The 17,542-nt window shown below is 41.5% G+C and overlaps 1 protein-coding gene across 1 annotated transcript in view; it reads left to right on the top strand.

Annotated features, from left to right (window-relative positions):
- The window catches only part of FLT3 (fms related receptor tyrosine kinase 3), a 108,762-nt gene that overhangs the window by 57,308 nt on the left and 33,912 nt on the right, over positions 1–17,542 (top strand). The window contains exons 3-9 of the mRNA XM_060080300.1: positions 2,040–2,161; positions 7,652–7,854; positions 10,495–10,610; positions 14,361–14,490; positions 16,431–16,558; positions 16,884–17,023; positions 17,120–17,273. Coding sequence (XP_059936283.1) covers positions 2,040–2,161; positions 7,652–7,854; positions 10,495–10,610; positions 14,361–14,490; positions 16,431–16,558; positions 16,884–17,023; positions 17,120–17,273 — 993 coding nt within the window. The remainder of the gene's footprint in view (positions 1–2,039; positions 2,162–7,651; positions 7,855–10,494; positions 10,611–14,360; positions 14,491–16,430; positions 16,559–16,883; positions 17,024–17,119; positions 17,274–17,542) is intronic.

The following is a 17,542-nucleotide window of genomic DNA, read 5'->3' as shown; positions in this document are numbered from 1 at the left end:
CATCTAGGTCGTCACTGAGCACTGACCTAAGCTTCCTGTGCTTTATAGCATGTTCCTGCTAGCTATCTATTTTACACATGGTAGTGTATTTATGTCACTCCTAATCTCCCAATTCATCCCACCCTCCCCTGCCCACATGTGCCCTGCCCACTGTGCCCACATGTTCATTCTCTACATCTATGTCTCTATTCCTGCCCCGCAAATAGGTTCATCTGTACCGTTTTTCTAGATTCCACATATATGCATTAATATATGATATTTGTTTTTCTCTTTCTGGCTTACTTCACTCTGTATGACAGACTCTAGGTCCATCCACATCTCGAGAGTAGACCTTCAAAGTTCTCATCACAGGAAAAAAACTCTAGTAACTGTGTGAGTTGCTGGTTGTTAACTGAACTTATTGTGGTACTCGTATTACAATAAATACATATATCTAATTGTGATGTTGTACACCTGAAACTAATACAATGTTATATATCAACAATATCTCAATAAAACTTGGTGGGGGGCAACTCTCAAAACTCAATAATAAGAAGATAAACAACCCAACTTTAAAAGACAAAAGATGCAACAGACATACTACCAAAGAATATATAGGATGTCATACAAGCATCTGAAAGGATGCAAATGCAAATTAAAACCATGATGAGATATAATATGCCTCTTGGAACGGCTAAAATTAAAAATTCTCATCCTACCAAGCGTTGGTGAGGACATGGCACAACGAATTCTCATGCACTGCCGATAGGAATGGACAGTGATGCACCCGCTTTGGAGAACAGTTGGCACTTCCTTAAAAAGGGACACAGACACCTCCCATATGAGTGAGGTATTCTACTCCTTGGTATTTATTCAAGGAATATGAACTCATACATCCAAACCACGACTTTTATACCAATGTTCATAGCAACTTTATTGGTAAGATCCCCAAAGTAGAAACAATCCAAATTCTATCAACAGGTGGATGAATTGAAATGTTGTGTTGTATCTATATAACAGACTACTCCCCAGCAATTAAAGGGAATGAACTGCTGATAACAGGCATACCTTGTTTTACTGCATTTCGCTATATTGTGCTTCACGGACATTGCATTTTTTATAAACTGACGTGTTGTGAAAACCCTGCCTCGAGTGAGTCTGTCGACGCCATTTTTCCAAAAGTATTTGCTTACTTTGTGTCTCTGTGTCACATAGTGGTAATTCTCACAATATTTCATTTATTCAATAATTATTTAAATTATTATTATATTTGATATGGTGGTCTGTGATCAGTGATCTTTGATGTTATTACTACAATTCACTGAAGGCTCAGATGGTGGTTAGCATTTTTTAGCAAGAGTGTATTTTTAATTTAGTAACTGTGTATTTTAAGAGTGTATTTTTTGATTAAGGTACATACATTGTTTTCTTAGGTATAATGCTATTGCACACTTACCAGACTACAATATAGTGTAAACATAATGTTTATATGCACCAGGAAGCCATAAAGAAGAAAAAAATGGCTGGTATACAAATAATCAGTTCCTCAGTTGCACTAGCCTCACTTCAAATGCTTAATGCTAAATGCAGCTAAGGACCACCCTATTGAACAGCACTAAGGAATATTTCCATCATGCAGAAAGTTCCCTTGGAAAACACTGCTCTAAGGACCTCCACTCCTGGTTGATAGTAAGACTTATCTTTTTTTTTTTTTTTTGCGGTACATGGGCCTCTCCCTGATGTGGCCTCTCCCGTTGCGGAGCACAGGCTCTGGACGCGCAGGCCCAGTGGCCATGGCCCACGGGCCCAGCCGCTCTGCAGCATGTGGGATCCTCCCGGACCGGGGCACGAACTCGTGCCCCCTGCATTGGCAGGCGGACTCCCAACCACTGCACCACCAGGGAAGCCCCAAGACTTACCTTTTATGAAATTATCTTTCCTACACACTTTCCTGTTGGCCATTTTCCCTTGATTACATTTTGTTTTGTTGTAAGACAAACACGTATTTTCTTTTTAAGGTGTGCATGGATCAACATCATTGTCTTTATTTTGTTTTACAGTTGTTTTTTCCGCAATGATATTTGAGACTCTCACAAATCAAGATCTGCCTGTGATCAAGTGTGTTTTAATCAACCATAGAAACAATGATTCATCAGTGGGGACATCATCATCGAATCCCTTGGTAAAGTAATATTAAAATGACAACTTTAGCTATTTTCTCTAGAGACCATACTTTGTAAGCTATTGACACCTGCCATGGCTTATGGGCTTTTCTTTTTTATGTATTTAAGTATACTAGGTACTCATATCCGGTACAGATGATCGTCTATACTCATTGCTACCTGGCACTCCATTCCATCAAGAGCCTTGTTCTCTTTGGGTTTAGATTCAGGAAGGACAGTGATACTAGAATGAGTGAGAAACAGGAATTTCCCTTTCTCCTTAAAAAGAAGCCAGGCTTCTCTCTCAAGCCTGAACCCCTAATTTCCAACTGTCTCCTGGATTTAGATAAGTAGATTTTTCCATTTGCTCACTAAGACACACCTGTATAATTTATTTCATTTCTATTTCCCCAAGCATCTTCTTGTTTTAATGGATTTCTGTTTATGGCCCTGTCTAGTTCCTAGGCTTGAAAGCTCAGCTTCCTTTTGGACTGCTTCCTCTCCCTTGCCCTCACATTCAGTCCGTTACCAAGTCTTGTCAATTTCCTTTCTCTCCTAGTTCTCCTATAACCACCTCATGTTCCCTAGTCCCCCTGCCACTTCCCTAATTCCAGCCCTCACAGTCACAATAATATCATAAGTGGCTTCTTCCTTCTACAGTTCTGCTCAGATAGGGCTGCCACATGGGTCTTCCTGAAGCAGGGCTACATCCTTTACAGCCTGGCTTGGTCTTCCCACGGCTTCAAGTGACATGCACGTCGCTCCACAATCTGGCTCTGACTCCAAGTTCCAACCTTGTTTGTCATTACTCTTCTTCATGCTATTCATCTATCACAGCCTAGCTATTTACTCAAATGAAGGAAGCTTAAGTGATCGAGAAGTGAAAATATTAAAAGTCTATATACAATAAAAAGTGAACATAAATTAGCCAGTTCTATGGCTTTTATCCAGTTAAGGATTCATACAGATATATAGTCACTCTGTTTTCTTTAACGTAAGTATAATACATAGACACATGCCAGGATGCCCTGGACACCCCCCCACTTCCCTCCCAAAATCAGGGATATTGAATATATTCTCAAACTTTAAGCAGCGTGAAATAGGCGTCAATAACAACCTTCTACCTGCATGTCAAACTCCTGATTTTTTTTTTTTTTTTTTTTTTTTTTTGGCTGTGCCACTTGGCTTGCGGGATCTTAGTTCCTGGACCAGGGATCAAACCCATGCCCTTGGCAGTGAAAGGGCAGAGTTCAGTTCCCTGGACTGCCAGGGAATTACCCTAAAACTCCTGATTTAATACATGATTCTTTTTTATGCCAGAAGCATGGTTGGTTTACCTTTTTAACAGATATTGGTGTCATAACACATTGACTTATTAATAATTAAGGCATTTTGCATACATAGTATTTTTGTGCAGACAAGAAAAAATTTAATATTATTTGCTATGAGAATTTATTCTTAGTGTCTTTTATTTAGTATTTATTTATTTATTTGGCTGTATCGGGTCTTAGTTGCGACATGCAGTATCTTTTGGTGTGGCCCACAGGCTCTTCGTTGTGATGTATGGGCTTCTCTCTAGTTGTGGCATGGGGGCTCCAGAGCGCACAGGCTTAGTTGCCCCATGACATGTGGGATCTTAGTTCCCCGACCAGGGATCGAACCCACATCCCCTGCATTGGAAGGAGGATTCTTAACCACTGGGCCACCAGGGAAATCCCTTTAAGTGTCTTTTCAATGTGAGAAAATAGCTGCACACATTTAAGTGTTTTCTTATAAAACACAAGCTTTTAAAAAAAATTAATGATGATTGGTCTCAGTTCCTAGTATTAAGCGCTGCATTGTGTTTTATGTAGTATAAATTATATTCTTATGCAATATTCAGGATTGTATTAAGACCTAGTAGTTCTTAAACAACATCAGACAACAGTATTTGTTATACAACACCAGAATACAGTATTTGTGTGCAGTTCTTTTTGTCTTTGACCTTATAGTGTCCAAAGCATTATTTTCCAAAATTATTTCTGCTCGTTCTTTTCTTTCCCACCACCTTCACTCTGGTTATGTTAGTTATTTGTGATACAATTAACTTCACTTGGTTTGTATTCCATTTTGAGTTCCTCCTATATCCTGGTTGGCTTTAATGGTTTACTTTTTTGAGTATGTGAAACATGACTATGGTCCTGAAAGCTAAAGCTATGTACTAAAAGATATACTCAGAGAAGTTTCATGCCTACTACCAAGTTTCCAACCTTTTCCCACCTACCTCCTGAACTTCACCAGTTCCTTTAGATTTTTTATATTATTCCTGTGTTTCTTGTGCACAAATGAGCAGATACATGTGTATTTTCTTAATCTCCTTCCTTCTTCCACGAGGGGTAGCATACTTGAAAGTAGATACTTTTTCCTTTAGCTTTCTTCACTTAACAGTCTTTCCAGGAAATCACTGCAAATCCGTTCATGGAGCTTGTCCTCATCCTTCTTTATGTCCTCCATGGTGTGGATGGACCGTAGTTTATTCAGTCAATCTCCTATGTATGAGCATTTTGGTGGTTTCTAGTATTTTACAGTTATAAATGATGGTGCAGTTAATTGCTGGGGATATAGCCCTCAACAGAGGATTGCTGGCTCAGAGGGTGAAGTGCACAGTAGTTCAGTTAGGTGTTGCCGAATTCCAGTTCCCCTGCACAAGGGTTGCACCTGTTTGCATTCCCCCAGCAATGTGTGAGAGAAGCTGTTTCCTCACAGACTCCCTGAAAAAATGCATTGTCATACTTTAAAATTTGTGCCAGTCTGATAGATAAGTGATATCTCAGTGTTGTTTTGAGTTTTTCTGATTATGAGTGAGCTTGAACATTTTCTCATATGTTCAAGGGCCATTCTTTATATCTTTTTTATGAATTGTCTATTCATTTCTTTTTCCCATTTTTTCTTTTTTTCCCCCCTTATTGTTTATTTATTTATTTCGGCACCAGGTCTTAGTTGCAGCATGGGGGGATCTTCATTGCAGCGTGCGGGATCTTTAGTTGCGGCATGAGGACTTCTTAGTTGCGGCATGTGGAGTCTAGTTTTTCGACCAGGGATCAAACCCCGCCCCCCTGCACTGGGAGCGTGGAGTCTTATCCACTGGACCATCAGGGAAGTCCCTCTTTTTCCCATTTTTCTACTGTCTTTTGGCTCTTGTGTCCCTCAAATGTTAAAAAAATTTTTTTTTTCCTTTTTATTGGCCGCGTTGTGAGGATTGCAGGATCTTAGTTCCCTGAATAGGGATTGAACCTGGGTCCTGGGCAGTGAGAATGCGGAGTCCTAGCACTGGACCGCCAGGGAATTCCCTAAAAAAATTATTTATATATTAGGGATATTAGCCCTTTATTTCCTTTATCTGTAATACGCATTGCAAATATTTTCTTCTAGCATGTCAGGTTTTTGTTTGTTTTTACTTTTTTTAATAACTCAATTTATTTTAAACTTTATTTATTTTTGGCTGTATTAGGTCTTTGTTGCTGCGCTCGGGCTTTCTCTAGTTGCAGCGAGTGGGGGCTACTCTTCATTACGGTGCACAGGCTTCTCATTGCGGTGGCTTCTCTTGTTGTGGAGCACAGGCCCCAGAGTGCATGGACTTCAGTACTTGCAGCACGCGGGCTCAGTTGTTGTGGCCCGAGGGCTCTAGAGCGCAGGATCAGTAATTGTGGTGCACGGGCTTAGTTGCTCCGCGGCATGTGGGATCTTCCCAGACCAGGGCTCGAACCCGTGTCCCCTGCATTGGCAGGTGGATTCTTAACCACTGCGCCACGAGGGAAGTCCCTGTTTGTTTTCACTTTATGTCCCTCTTTTAAGATCCAGCTCAACTGCTGTACTCCAGTGAAGCATTCCCACCCCCACTATCCCAGCCTGGAAGTCACCTCTCTCTCCTCAGAAGCTCCAGAGCACGTAAATGCACCTTTCAGAGTAGTTGGTATCTGTTTATGGGGTGCATCGTATTTCACTTTTAGTTATTTCTTCCTATTAGAATCAAAACTCAAGGACAAGGTCAGTGTCTATTTTCCCCTAGTCCCATTGCGCCCAACAGGTGGTCTAGCACTTATCAGATATTGACTAAATAACTCGCCAGATACTAACTGAAGAAATGAAAAAATAAAATCAGAAATGTGGCTTATGGTCAGTAGCAGAAGAGCTGCCCTACCCTGCTCTTCACCTGCAGAAGCTTGTGTGTGTGTGTGTGTGTGTGTGTGTGTGCATACACACGTGTGAGGGCTACACTATGTGTCGGGGGGTAGGAGGTGAGGGGTCCAGCAGCAGAAGTTGCTAGAACACTGTTCTCTCAATATATCTCAGTTATTTAAAGCAGGCAAGGGGTGTGATGGTGGCAATGAGCCTATGGGGATGTCTGCCCAGAACATACTGGGTTGGCCACAAAGTGTGTTTGGGTTTGTCTGTAACATCTTATGGAAAAACCTGAACGAACTTTTTGGCCAACCCAATATTTTAGTTTTTAAGCTCCCTCTAACACAGATACTAATCTACTATTACTATGTAGATGCTTATCTGCATACCAATAATCACAAAAACATATACCTATGTATTCTTTTTTTGTTTTTGTTTTTGTTTGGCCGAGCCACGCGGCTTGTGGAATCTTAGTTTCCTGACCAGGGATCGAACCCAGGCCCCCGGCAGTGAAAACACAGAGTCCTAACCACTGGACACCACGGAGTTCCCTATACATATGTGTTTTAATTTTATGATTATTATCTGTATATTAGTTTGTGATTGTGAGGGCTGCCATAACAAAGTCTCAGACTGGGTGAGTTAAACCACAGAAATTTATTGTCTCATAGTTCTGGAGGCTAGAAGTCTAAAATCTAGATGTCGTCAGGCTTGGTTCTTTCTGAGGCTGTGAGGGAAGGATCTGTCCCAGGCCCCTCTCCTTGGCTTGTATGGCCATCTTTATGTTCACAGGGCGTTCTCCCTGTGTGCTTGTCTTCTCCAAATTTCCTCTTCTTATAAGGACATCAGTCATAAGATTAGAACCCACCCTAATGGCCTCATTTTGATAGGATCACCTCTGTAAAGGCCCGGTTCTGAATAAGGTCACATTCTGGGGTACTGGGGGTTAGGACTTCAACATATGAATTTGGGGGACTTCCCTGGTGGTCCAGTGGTTAGGACTCCGAGCTTCCACTGCAGGGGGGCACGGGTTCAATTCCTGGTCAGGGAACTAAGATCCCACATGCCACATGGCACAGCCAAAAAAAAAAAGAATTGGGGGGAACACAGTTCAAACCATAACAGTCTATAAAACATTTTAGAAATGCAGCCTAAAATTATCTGTCTTTTCTTTAGAGACTTGTAAGTTATAGGCATTTTGGTCAGATGTATGATCCTCAGTGGGTTATGATGTGCTTGGCTGTTGTGTGCCATATGTCAACATGGGTTTATTTGATAAAGCTTCCAGCTAAGAAGATGCATTAAACATGCACTTGTAGTAAATTCACATTATTTTGTCTATGGCATAGGCATCAGAATCCCGGGAAGACCTGGGCTGTGCCTTGAGGCCCGAGAGCACAGAGGCAGTCTACGAAGCGGCCACCGTGGAGGTGGACGTAACTGCGTCCATCACTCTGCAAGTGCTGGTCACCACTCCGGGGAACATTTCCTGTCTCTGGGTCTTTAAACACAGCTCCCTGAATTGCCAGCCACACTTTGATTTACAAAACAGGTAAGCAGGGGCGGGGCAATGTGCAACCACAAGGATTTTTGGAGGAATAGTTTCTTGCCATACAGAGACTTTCTTGCTTCATTTAGAGTTTCTTTTCCAATCTCTGTACATGTTCACTGTAACTCTTATTTCCAGTGAAAGAAAATAAACTAAAAAATAGCTAAGGCATGGATACATGACCTTTTACAGTGGTCACAACCCATAGGACAAATAACACAAAAGGTGAACCCCAGTGTAAACTGTGGACTTTAGTTAATACCAGTATTGGTTCATCAGTTGTAACGAATACACCACACCTATGCAAGATGTTACTAATAGAAAAGCTATGTGTGAGGGGTGGGAGTGGAGTGAGGGTGTATGCAGGATCTCTCTGTACTTTCTGCTTAATTTTTTTTTTTCCTTAAGTTTTCCATAAACCTAAAATTGCTCTAAAAAATAAAGTCTATTCATTTAAAAACTTATATACAGATGTATAGGTATATTTAGGGCCTAAGAAAGCAGTGATGACTGGCAAAATGTAAAACAAATAGTGAAGAATATTTGCGATTTTAAAGATGGCTTGTTTTTTAAACTGGATTTTGTCTTAAAGGTAAAAACTTAGGAAGTTTTCATTCCGTCCTGGTTAAAGTAGCAAGGAGCTTACTAGTTAAAGCAGTGAGAAGCTTCTTTCTGGGAAATCCTTGGGGAAGAACCCTTGGCTTTACCTAGTTTGTTTCACAGTATGATGAGCAGAATTGCAACGATATGTGATATCCACAAGGCATTTTAGTAAGAAATTGATCTGTATGTGGGGAACGTTGGTCTCACCATCCAGAAAGACATCGTGGCCAAGGTTTGTAGATTGACCACCAAGCCTGTATCTAACCCTGGGCTGACTGCTGCCCCCTGCTGTCCGAGACCAGGTGGGGCAGGAAGCAAGGGGCACGGGCCATTGAAATGGCCACTTACTAATTCTAAGGTGCTTTATTCTCTAATTCTTGGGATGCTCAGGTGCCCCGAAGCTGTCGAAGAGCCACTGTCTTTCTAGGAGCAATGCAGGAATTGGCCCCTCAATGACCCGAAGGGGGTTCCATGCCACCTGACCGAGACACGGGAGAACATCTGTGACTGACTTGTACCAAGTATTCACATTTGTGTCTTTAAGGTCAAACCAATGTTTAAGTAATTTTCAGGACAGTAGCTATAATTCTGAAGTTTGGTTCTAAATCTTAGAGCACATTCGTTTTCCTTTCCTCTTTTGAGGCCATAGTACTCGCTTCTCTTTTTTGCTTACTTTTATCTTCGGGTTAAACCAAAGGCAATCTTCTATTAAGAATTTTGGCTTAAAGAAATGCTCTGGTAATCTTATTAAAAGCTGATGCCACAACAGTTCTTGTTAGATTGAGGCCAAAAAAAGCAAAGTAAAAAAGTAGGGTTCTTTTTACTCTGCTGAGAGGTTGCCTTTTTGTTCTAGGACAGGCAGCCAAAATCATAGGTCTTATGTGGATTAGTTAACTTAGTACCAAAACATTTTTAGCCACTTCTCCATAGTAAAGAGTTACAGAAATTAAATCTGGGCTTAGACTCATAGCCAGACAGATTGCACACCTAAGCTTTGATAACTGTCTTAGAGTTTTGTATGACATGCCCAAGAGTTCTCACGTGATACCAGGAGAGTGAAGGTTCAGAGGAAGAAAGCACATCCCCAGGGTACCTGCATAAGCAGAAAATACATATATTTCTTACTAATTTACTGCCTATATGAATGCAAGCACAAGTACTCTGGAACCATGCTGCTTGGAGCTCTAAATCAGGGCTGTTCCAATATCATGTGCCCTTGGTTCACCTGGGATCTTGTTCAAAGGCAGATTTCGATTCAGTAGGTGTGGACGGGCCTGAGATTCTGCACAGACTCTCCCAGCTGATGCCCATGTTGAGCAGTGACGTCTAAAGGTCAGAAAGTGTCCATTTAAATCCGACACTACTCAACAGACTGCTAGAGAGTATTCTAAGCTCTAAGGAGGACAGGTATCACCAAACACACATCAAAGTGGTTTCTCTGAAGAGAATGCCCCTAGCCAAATTTATCTTTACCAAGTATCTGAAAAGTTAGAAATACTCACATTGAGACATCTCTCCTTTGTGATATGTCAGTGTAATTACTACCTTATAGGAAAATGCTTTGTGTCTGACTTTGCTTGAATTCTTTCCTCTAGAGGGGGTGGGAGGGGGGCACAAAACGTGACTGTTCTAGATGTCAGCGAGTCTTGCTTGTACCGTCATCTGGTTCTGCACAGGGGGCACGGAGGCTGGTGGCCGGGTGGCTGGCAGATATGCCTGTGGAGGGTGGTTTGTCATTGGCAGGAATGGTCCACCACTGCCAAGGAGGGCGTCCCAGCAAGTTTATACGTTTTTGGTAGGAGTTTTCCCTCAAGGGGCTTCGGCAGCATGAGGTGAAGGTGCTCACTCCCCAGGGAGGGACTGGATAAAGGTCAAGGTGAAGCGAACAGGGCCCAGGCTGAGCACCGGCACCGGACAGGAGCTGCGTTCTCCACCGAGGTGGATCAGAGCCGCCCAACCACCTTCTGACTCAGTGTGAAATCCGAGGGTTTTTGTTTCACACGTTTTCCAGATTAACCAGTTCTCTTTCTTGTGTTTTAGAGGAGTTGTCTCCATGGTCATTTTGAAAATGACAGAAACCCAAGCTGGAGAATACCTACTTTTTATTCAGAGTGAAGCTACCAATTACACAGTATTGTTTACAGTGAGTATAAGAAGTAAGTGCCGTTTGCTACTAGGTATTCTCCATATTCTAAAGGAGCAGTTAGAACCCAAGAGCTCTTACCAGCTTTCCCAGACACATGAACCAGGTTTCCCTCGATACGTAGTTGAATCAATTGGACTCACTTCAACCACCCCATCACCTGTTGAGACCTGATGTGATCCACGGATGGTGGGAGTAAGTGCTCTTCAGAACCCAGGGCATCCTCTATTTTCCGGCTCCCCTTTTTTTTCAGCGACAGATGGATGACAGGGAAGAAGTGGAAAGCATTTTGATCGTGGAGTCAGAAGACCTGAGTTCTTATTCTGGATCTGATACGACCACCTTGGGCAGGTCACGTAGTCTCTCTGAGCCTCAGTGTTCTGATCTGTAAAATGGGGATACCCATACACACCTCACAGGATTGCAAGAGCTTAGAGCTATCCAACAGAGCGGTCTGAGGCGATGAGAACGTTTGTCTGCTCTGTGCAGTAAGGTAGCCACTGGCCACATGTGGCCGGTGAACACTTGAAAGGTGGCCAGCATGACCAAAGTCTTCATTTTATTTCATTTTAATCAATTAAAAATTCCATGTAAATAACCACATGGACCTGGTGGCTCCTGTGTTCATCCAAACACCAGATCGCTACGCAAACCATCAGGAACAACGCGGAAGTTCTCACTCAGGGAAGCAGCTGTGCAGTTGGCTGAACCACCATCTGCATGTCTCCTGGCTTCTCCTTCTTTCCACCCACTTACGCACAGGCCTGCGGTTGTGTGGACTCAGCCCTGTACCCACTGGCTGCTTTACCCCACATGACAAAGGGGGACTAGAGGTGGAGGTGTTCACATGGGTCCCGCTACCTTTAGGGGCCAGGGCAGTGCTCCAGAAACTCTGGGTTTATCCATTTTAAAGCAAGCTCCCGGGCTACGCCTTGGTGTGTCTTGCCAGGCGGAGGCTGTGGTGCACGTGTGTCCAGCCCACAGAGGTGCGTGGCTCAGGGGGAACCACGGCTCCCCTTGGCCGAGGCTGTTCTGCACCCACCATCGCAGGTGAACGGCTTGCTAAGAGGTATGGAAACAGGCACGACAGCCCGAGGCCGAGCGTGGCCAGGTCCACACTCTGGGCCCCACTGCACTGGGTCTCTCACTCAGAGCTGCGAACGGAAGAGCACTTGTGGCCATTTCGATTCCCACAAGTGTCATCTGACCAGGGCTGGGGACAGGTGTTAGGTTCCAAAGTCAGCCTGTCAGGCAAAAACCCGGCAAAGTCAAAATCGGTCAATATTTGTTTTGAAAAACCCTTCAATTACTCTGATATTTATAGGACCAGAGCCCTAGAAGGTCAAAAGTCAGGAGGTACCTCTTGTTTCTCTTTGATTTTGGTCTTCTTCCTTGTCCCCTCCTCAGTTCCCGACCCCTCTCTGTGGGACAGTAAATCCTCAGGTTGGAAGAGAATAAGAGATTTCTTGCTCTCTCTCTCTCTCTTTTTTTTTATCAAGTGTTTATACTTGAATTTGTATAAAATAAATGGGCATCTGCTCTCTTTATTTACGGTAACTTCTTTTCACTTAAGATTTACAATGTAAAAATAGCACAACAATCATTCAAGTAAGTTGTAACTGTTTTTAACGTGCTGCTGGGTGGTGGGATTCAAAAAAATCAGGTGGGGTAGACTTGGCAACAGTCAACGTGAAAAAGAGGAAAGGGTTTAGTGAACCACAAGTTCACTATTAACCAACAGTATGGCATGGTTGCTAAAAAAGGAAATCTGAACCTTGGCAGTGTTCATGAAAATGTAGTGTCTGGGTTAAGGAAATTAATGGAAAATTACTATTTTCAGTTCTACAGTTTTTTCAGATGAATATTGACAAAACAGAGCAACCAGAATAGTGAGGATCTTAGAATTCCTTGAATTAGGAGCAGCTGAGGGAATTAAGAATGTTTAGCAGAGAGAAGGAAATATTTTTGAGGAGAGAAGAAGATTGATTGCAGTGTAACGTAGAGGAAACCCTTCTGGCATGAGTCAGGAAACCTGGGCCAACTAGTTAAAATGCCTTCGATGGTAATGATATCCCTTGACCTCCGCATTTGATTTTAAATATTTGAAGGATTTTCATGGGGCAATAAACTTCACTTAAAAAAAAAATTGCTCTAGAGGGTAGAATTGAGACCAATGGTCAGCAATTACAGGGAGAGAAAGTAAACACTACCAGAAAATGGGAAAAGATGTTTGGAAGTCACATAATCAACAAAGGATGAATAGTCATAATAGGTAAAGAACTTCTATAAATCAATAAGAAAAAAACCAGTAGAAAAATGAACAAAAGACATGAGTAGGCATTTCACTATTGTCAGTAAACATATTAAATTAATAACTGAGACATGCAAATTAAGGCCACAATGAGATACCATTTTATACCCAGGAGATTGTTGCAAACAAATTGTCATTATGTGTAAAGCAAAAGTGCTCACACTATATGGACCAGCAGTTGCACTCCTAGGTATATTGTAAAGAAACTTTACACACCTGCCTCACTAGGAATGCACAGAATGTTCATAGCACCATTGTTGGTGATACAAAATACAGGAAACAACCCAAATGTCCACTGCAAGAAAATGGACTAATAGATTGTGATATATCCACCAGTGGAACACAATGTAGTGGTAGCAAAATGAATTAAGCATAGCTACATGCAAAACCATGGATGAATCTTAAAAACATAAACTGAAGTTGTGAAAGACTGCATATTGAGTGATGCCATATGTTGAAGCTCAAAAACGAACAAAACAAACCAATATATTGTTTAGGGCCACACATCTATGTGGTGCAATATGTGTAAAAGTATGAGAACGATAAACAGAAAATTCAGGATAAAGTTAACCTAGGCTTGAGAGACAAGGAGAAACAGCACAAAAGTAAATTCAAAGATATTTGTTATTATTCTGGTTATGAAGTTGAGCATGGGTCCACGGATATTTGTTTTTATTATTATGCTTCAAAATTAACCCTTCATGTATTCTTTGCTATGTATATACATATATATAAAGGATTAGATACTATTTTAAAACAACTTATTATAAGGAGGAAGATTGAAATTTAGCATGGGAAACTTTCTTTGGGAAAAAAAAAGGTTTGTTGAAAAATGGGAGGATCGACTCTGGGAGGTGATGAACTCCTGTTCCTAAGGGGTCCAAGCAGAAGCAGAGTTTATACGTTAAGGGAGGGGGAGGGGGAGAAGGGGTGAGGGGAGAGGTGTGAGGGTCCAATGTGAATAGGGGGCTAAACCGAGCCTCTCAATTCTGTTCCAATTCTACCTCCATCCTACTATATTTCTGCCTAGTTCTAGATAAAATTATGGGAAGAAAGTTGGGTCCGAAACTATATAAGTATGTGTTATTAACTTTATGTTATTTCTACTTTTCTTTTTCCCATGCATATTGATATTTGTGTTTTTACATGGCTTCACTCCACTACGCTTTAGTTGTTTTTGGATTCATGAAATACCCAAAGACATTAGCTACGAGAATAAATGCTAAAGTTAGCATTTCAGCCAGAGTTGAATTTAATATATTGCTGAGGAGGGATATGTTATTATGTCTATTTGGTGTGGAGCAAAAGACACCGCTACGGCACAGAAGCTTAACTTTTCTTAAAGGTGCAGAATTCTTCTTTTGAGGAGGCTGCTAAGACAGTTATTTTTTTTAATGTTTATAATATGAAACATGTTTAATATTAAAATGTTAATCATTTATGATGCTTTAGATACACTGCTTTACACGTTAAGGAGACCTTACTTTAGAAAAATGGAAAATCAGGATGCCCTGGTCTGCATCTCGGAGAGCATTCCAGAACCAACTGTGGAATGGGTGTTCTGCGAGTCACAGAGTGACAGGTATGTATGACACGTGGAGAGAGAACTGCTCTTATGACTTTACTTTTTCGATCTCTTTCTAGTATAGTTGACATCATACTGTCTGTGCAATTTATCACCCTGTTAACAGGAAACGTTGGCTTTTTAAAGAACGATTGGTGTGGGCTTCCCAGGGAGGATGGCAGGAGACACCTTAGTGAGGAGCCCTTTGGAGCTCCTCGTCTGTCACGTCACTGACCTGTAGGACCCTCCCTGGATATCACATGACACGAATAAAAGCCCTTTTAAGTGAACCGATTGTCGACTCCCTGAGCATTTGGTTGGGGAAAAAGAAAGGTCCAGATTTTAGTGTATAATTCCCTATAAGTAAGAAATCCCCTGTGAATAAATGTTTAATTTGTGATTATGACGTTTACTCTGGAAAAGCAGTTTAATATGATTGTTTAGGGATGTAGAATCTGCCTGGGTTTGAACCCTGCTCTGCTTATACCTGTGTGGCCTTGGGCAAGTTACTAAACCCCTCCCCGCCTCATCAGAAGAATGGGAGTGGGAGCAGTACTTACCTTAATACAATCGCTCTGATGAGTAAATGAACTGGTACATGTGAAGCACATAGAACAGTGCCTGGCAGATAGTAAGTACCATATAAACGTTTACTTTTGTTTTTCATGTGTCATAGCTAAGTGTTCACAAAGTAACGGTTCATGCCATTTGAACCAATTAAAATTTACTAAACAACTTTTATTGAAAAATGGAACTAAAGAGAAGGAGAAAAAGTGACAAATCAGGTTACCAAATAATATGAGCAGGATCCCAAATTTTAAACGAACAAGAAAAAGAGATTACCTATAGATATGTAAGTCACATGTGCACAGAAAAGAGAAAGATTAGAAAGCTACACACAGCAAAATAGTAACTGTTGTTATCTTATGGTGGTAGGAATATGGGCAATTTAATATTCTTTTCTTTGGGTTTTTCTGGATTTTCCAAAATAAACATAGTTATTGTTTTCTTATAATTAAAAAAAAAAAAAACTCAAGGCGTGATGCATAAACAAAGACGAGAATACATTTGGCCAAAGTGATAAAGAGAAGAAATGTGACTATACACAGAGTCCAATAGCCGTAGCTGCTTTGGGAAAGGTGATGGTTAAGGAGGCGGGAGAGGGGAGGTGGTCCCTCAAATCTCGAGACGTGGCTGACACCCCTCAAGTGACACTGCCCTCTCCTCTGTGAGCTCCGGGGACTCTGGGGACATTTGCAGCTGTGGCCTCTCTCCCTCTCACTGGTTGTCCTCTTCAGAGCTTCAGAGAAAGCATACTTACACCTTGTTAAGCTGTATTAAAACCTAATCATGCTTTTCCTTTTCTCCATTTTCTCTTTTTTCCCCCTTTTCCGTTTTTTCTCAATTCTTCCATTCTTTCTCTCTCTTTAACAACCAAGAGGTCACCAAACACAAAGCCTTTTCAACTGTTTTATTATGTGATTCTCTCTAGTGTTATTCTAATTGGGTGAGATGAGGAATTGCTAACTAGTTGTGAATCCGTTTGCCTTGTGACCTGCCCCTGTCTTTCCTTTCGTATCAGGCTCTTAAAATCTAGAACCTTTAATGTGGTTCTTCTCCTGAACATTCATTTGTAATTTTAAAAGATGTTTAGTCACCTGATATTTATTTTTTTAATAGATCTTTACTGGAGTATAATTGCTTCACAATACTGTGTTAGTTTCTGTTGTACACCAAAGTGAATCAGCCATATGCAGACGTATGTCCCTATATCCCCTCCCTCTTGAGCCTCCCTCCCACCCTCCCTATCCCACCCCTCTAGGTCATCGCAAAGCACCAAAGTCTGTCACACAGAGTGAAGTAAGTCAGAAAGAGAAAAACAAATAACATATGCTAACCCATATATATGGAATCTAAAAAAAAAAAAAATGGTACTGACATGTATTTTTAAATTGCAGCTGTAAAGGAGAAAGTCCAGCTGTCATTACAAAGGAGGCAAGTGTACTCCATGAGTTATTTGGAACAGACATAAGGTGCTGTGCAAGAAATGAGCTGGGCAGGGAATGTACGAAACTCTTCACTATAGGTAAGACCAGAGTATCATGTCGTTCTGTTTTCAGTGACTGTTCCTTAGAGATGAGCTGGGACTAATCATCACCCCTTAGGTCCTTACTCAATTTCAGGCATTCTATAGCTCCTTCAGGCCATTTCCAGTGCAACATTTAGATTTCTGTGAGTGCCCATTTCTTCATAAGAGCCTTGTCAGTCTCTGAAAGACTCTTTTATTTTGAGATGGTTGGTAACATTTGAGACGCCATCAAAATCTTTGTTCTGCAGAATGTTCAGGATATATTTTGTGATGAGGACAAATAATCACTATTTTTCTTACCCGGGGTGTTTTTGTCTTCTAGATCTAAACCAAACTCCTCAGACCACACCGCCACAATTATTTCTTAAAGTAGGGGAACCCTTATGGATAAGGTGCAAAGCTGTTCATGTAAACCACGGATTCGGGCTCAGCTGGGAATTAGAGAATAAAGCGCTGGAAGAGGTGAGAGGATGAGCTTGCATCCTGAAAATGCAGAAAAATGAACCAAGAGTCCAGGTGGAAATCACTCCATTCAAACTCTGTTTTATTAAAATCTAGGGCAGCTACTTTGAGATGAGTACCTATTCCACAAACAGAACTATGATACGGATTCTGTTTGCTTTTGTATCATCAGTGGGAAGAAACGACACTGGCTATTACACTTGTTCCTCTTCAAAGCATCCCAGTAAATCAGCTTTGGTCACCATCCTAGGTAATGCGGGCTGCGCACGTAACCTGTACTCATGTTTTTAGTTGTTTTAGTGTGGAATGTAGGGTAGGTACTGCAAATTCTGCTTTCAGTATAATGTTAGTATCAAAAAGCTGAGAAAGAAACTGAATTAGGGGAGTTTTGTAAGTACAAGTGGCCCCTTCCATTCCTTTTCTGGTTAAACCAAGCCCGCTTGAATGCCACTGTCTTTGCAGGCAGCACGTTGTAATGTGACCCTCTGTTTGTGGATTTTTGTCTTCCAGTAGGCTGGA

This window comes from Mesoplodon densirostris, chromosome 17 (assembly GCF_025265405.1).
Source record: "Mesoplodon densirostris isolate mMesDen1 chromosome 17, mMesDen1 primary haplotype, whole genome shotgun sequence".
NCBI classification, from domain to species: domain Eukaryota; kingdom Metazoa; phylum Chordata; class Mammalia; order Artiodactyla; family Ziphiidae; genus Mesoplodon; species Mesoplodon densirostris.
Note: the sequence above shows the minus strand (reverse complement) of the source record. Positions and strands in the feature narration are given on the sequence as shown.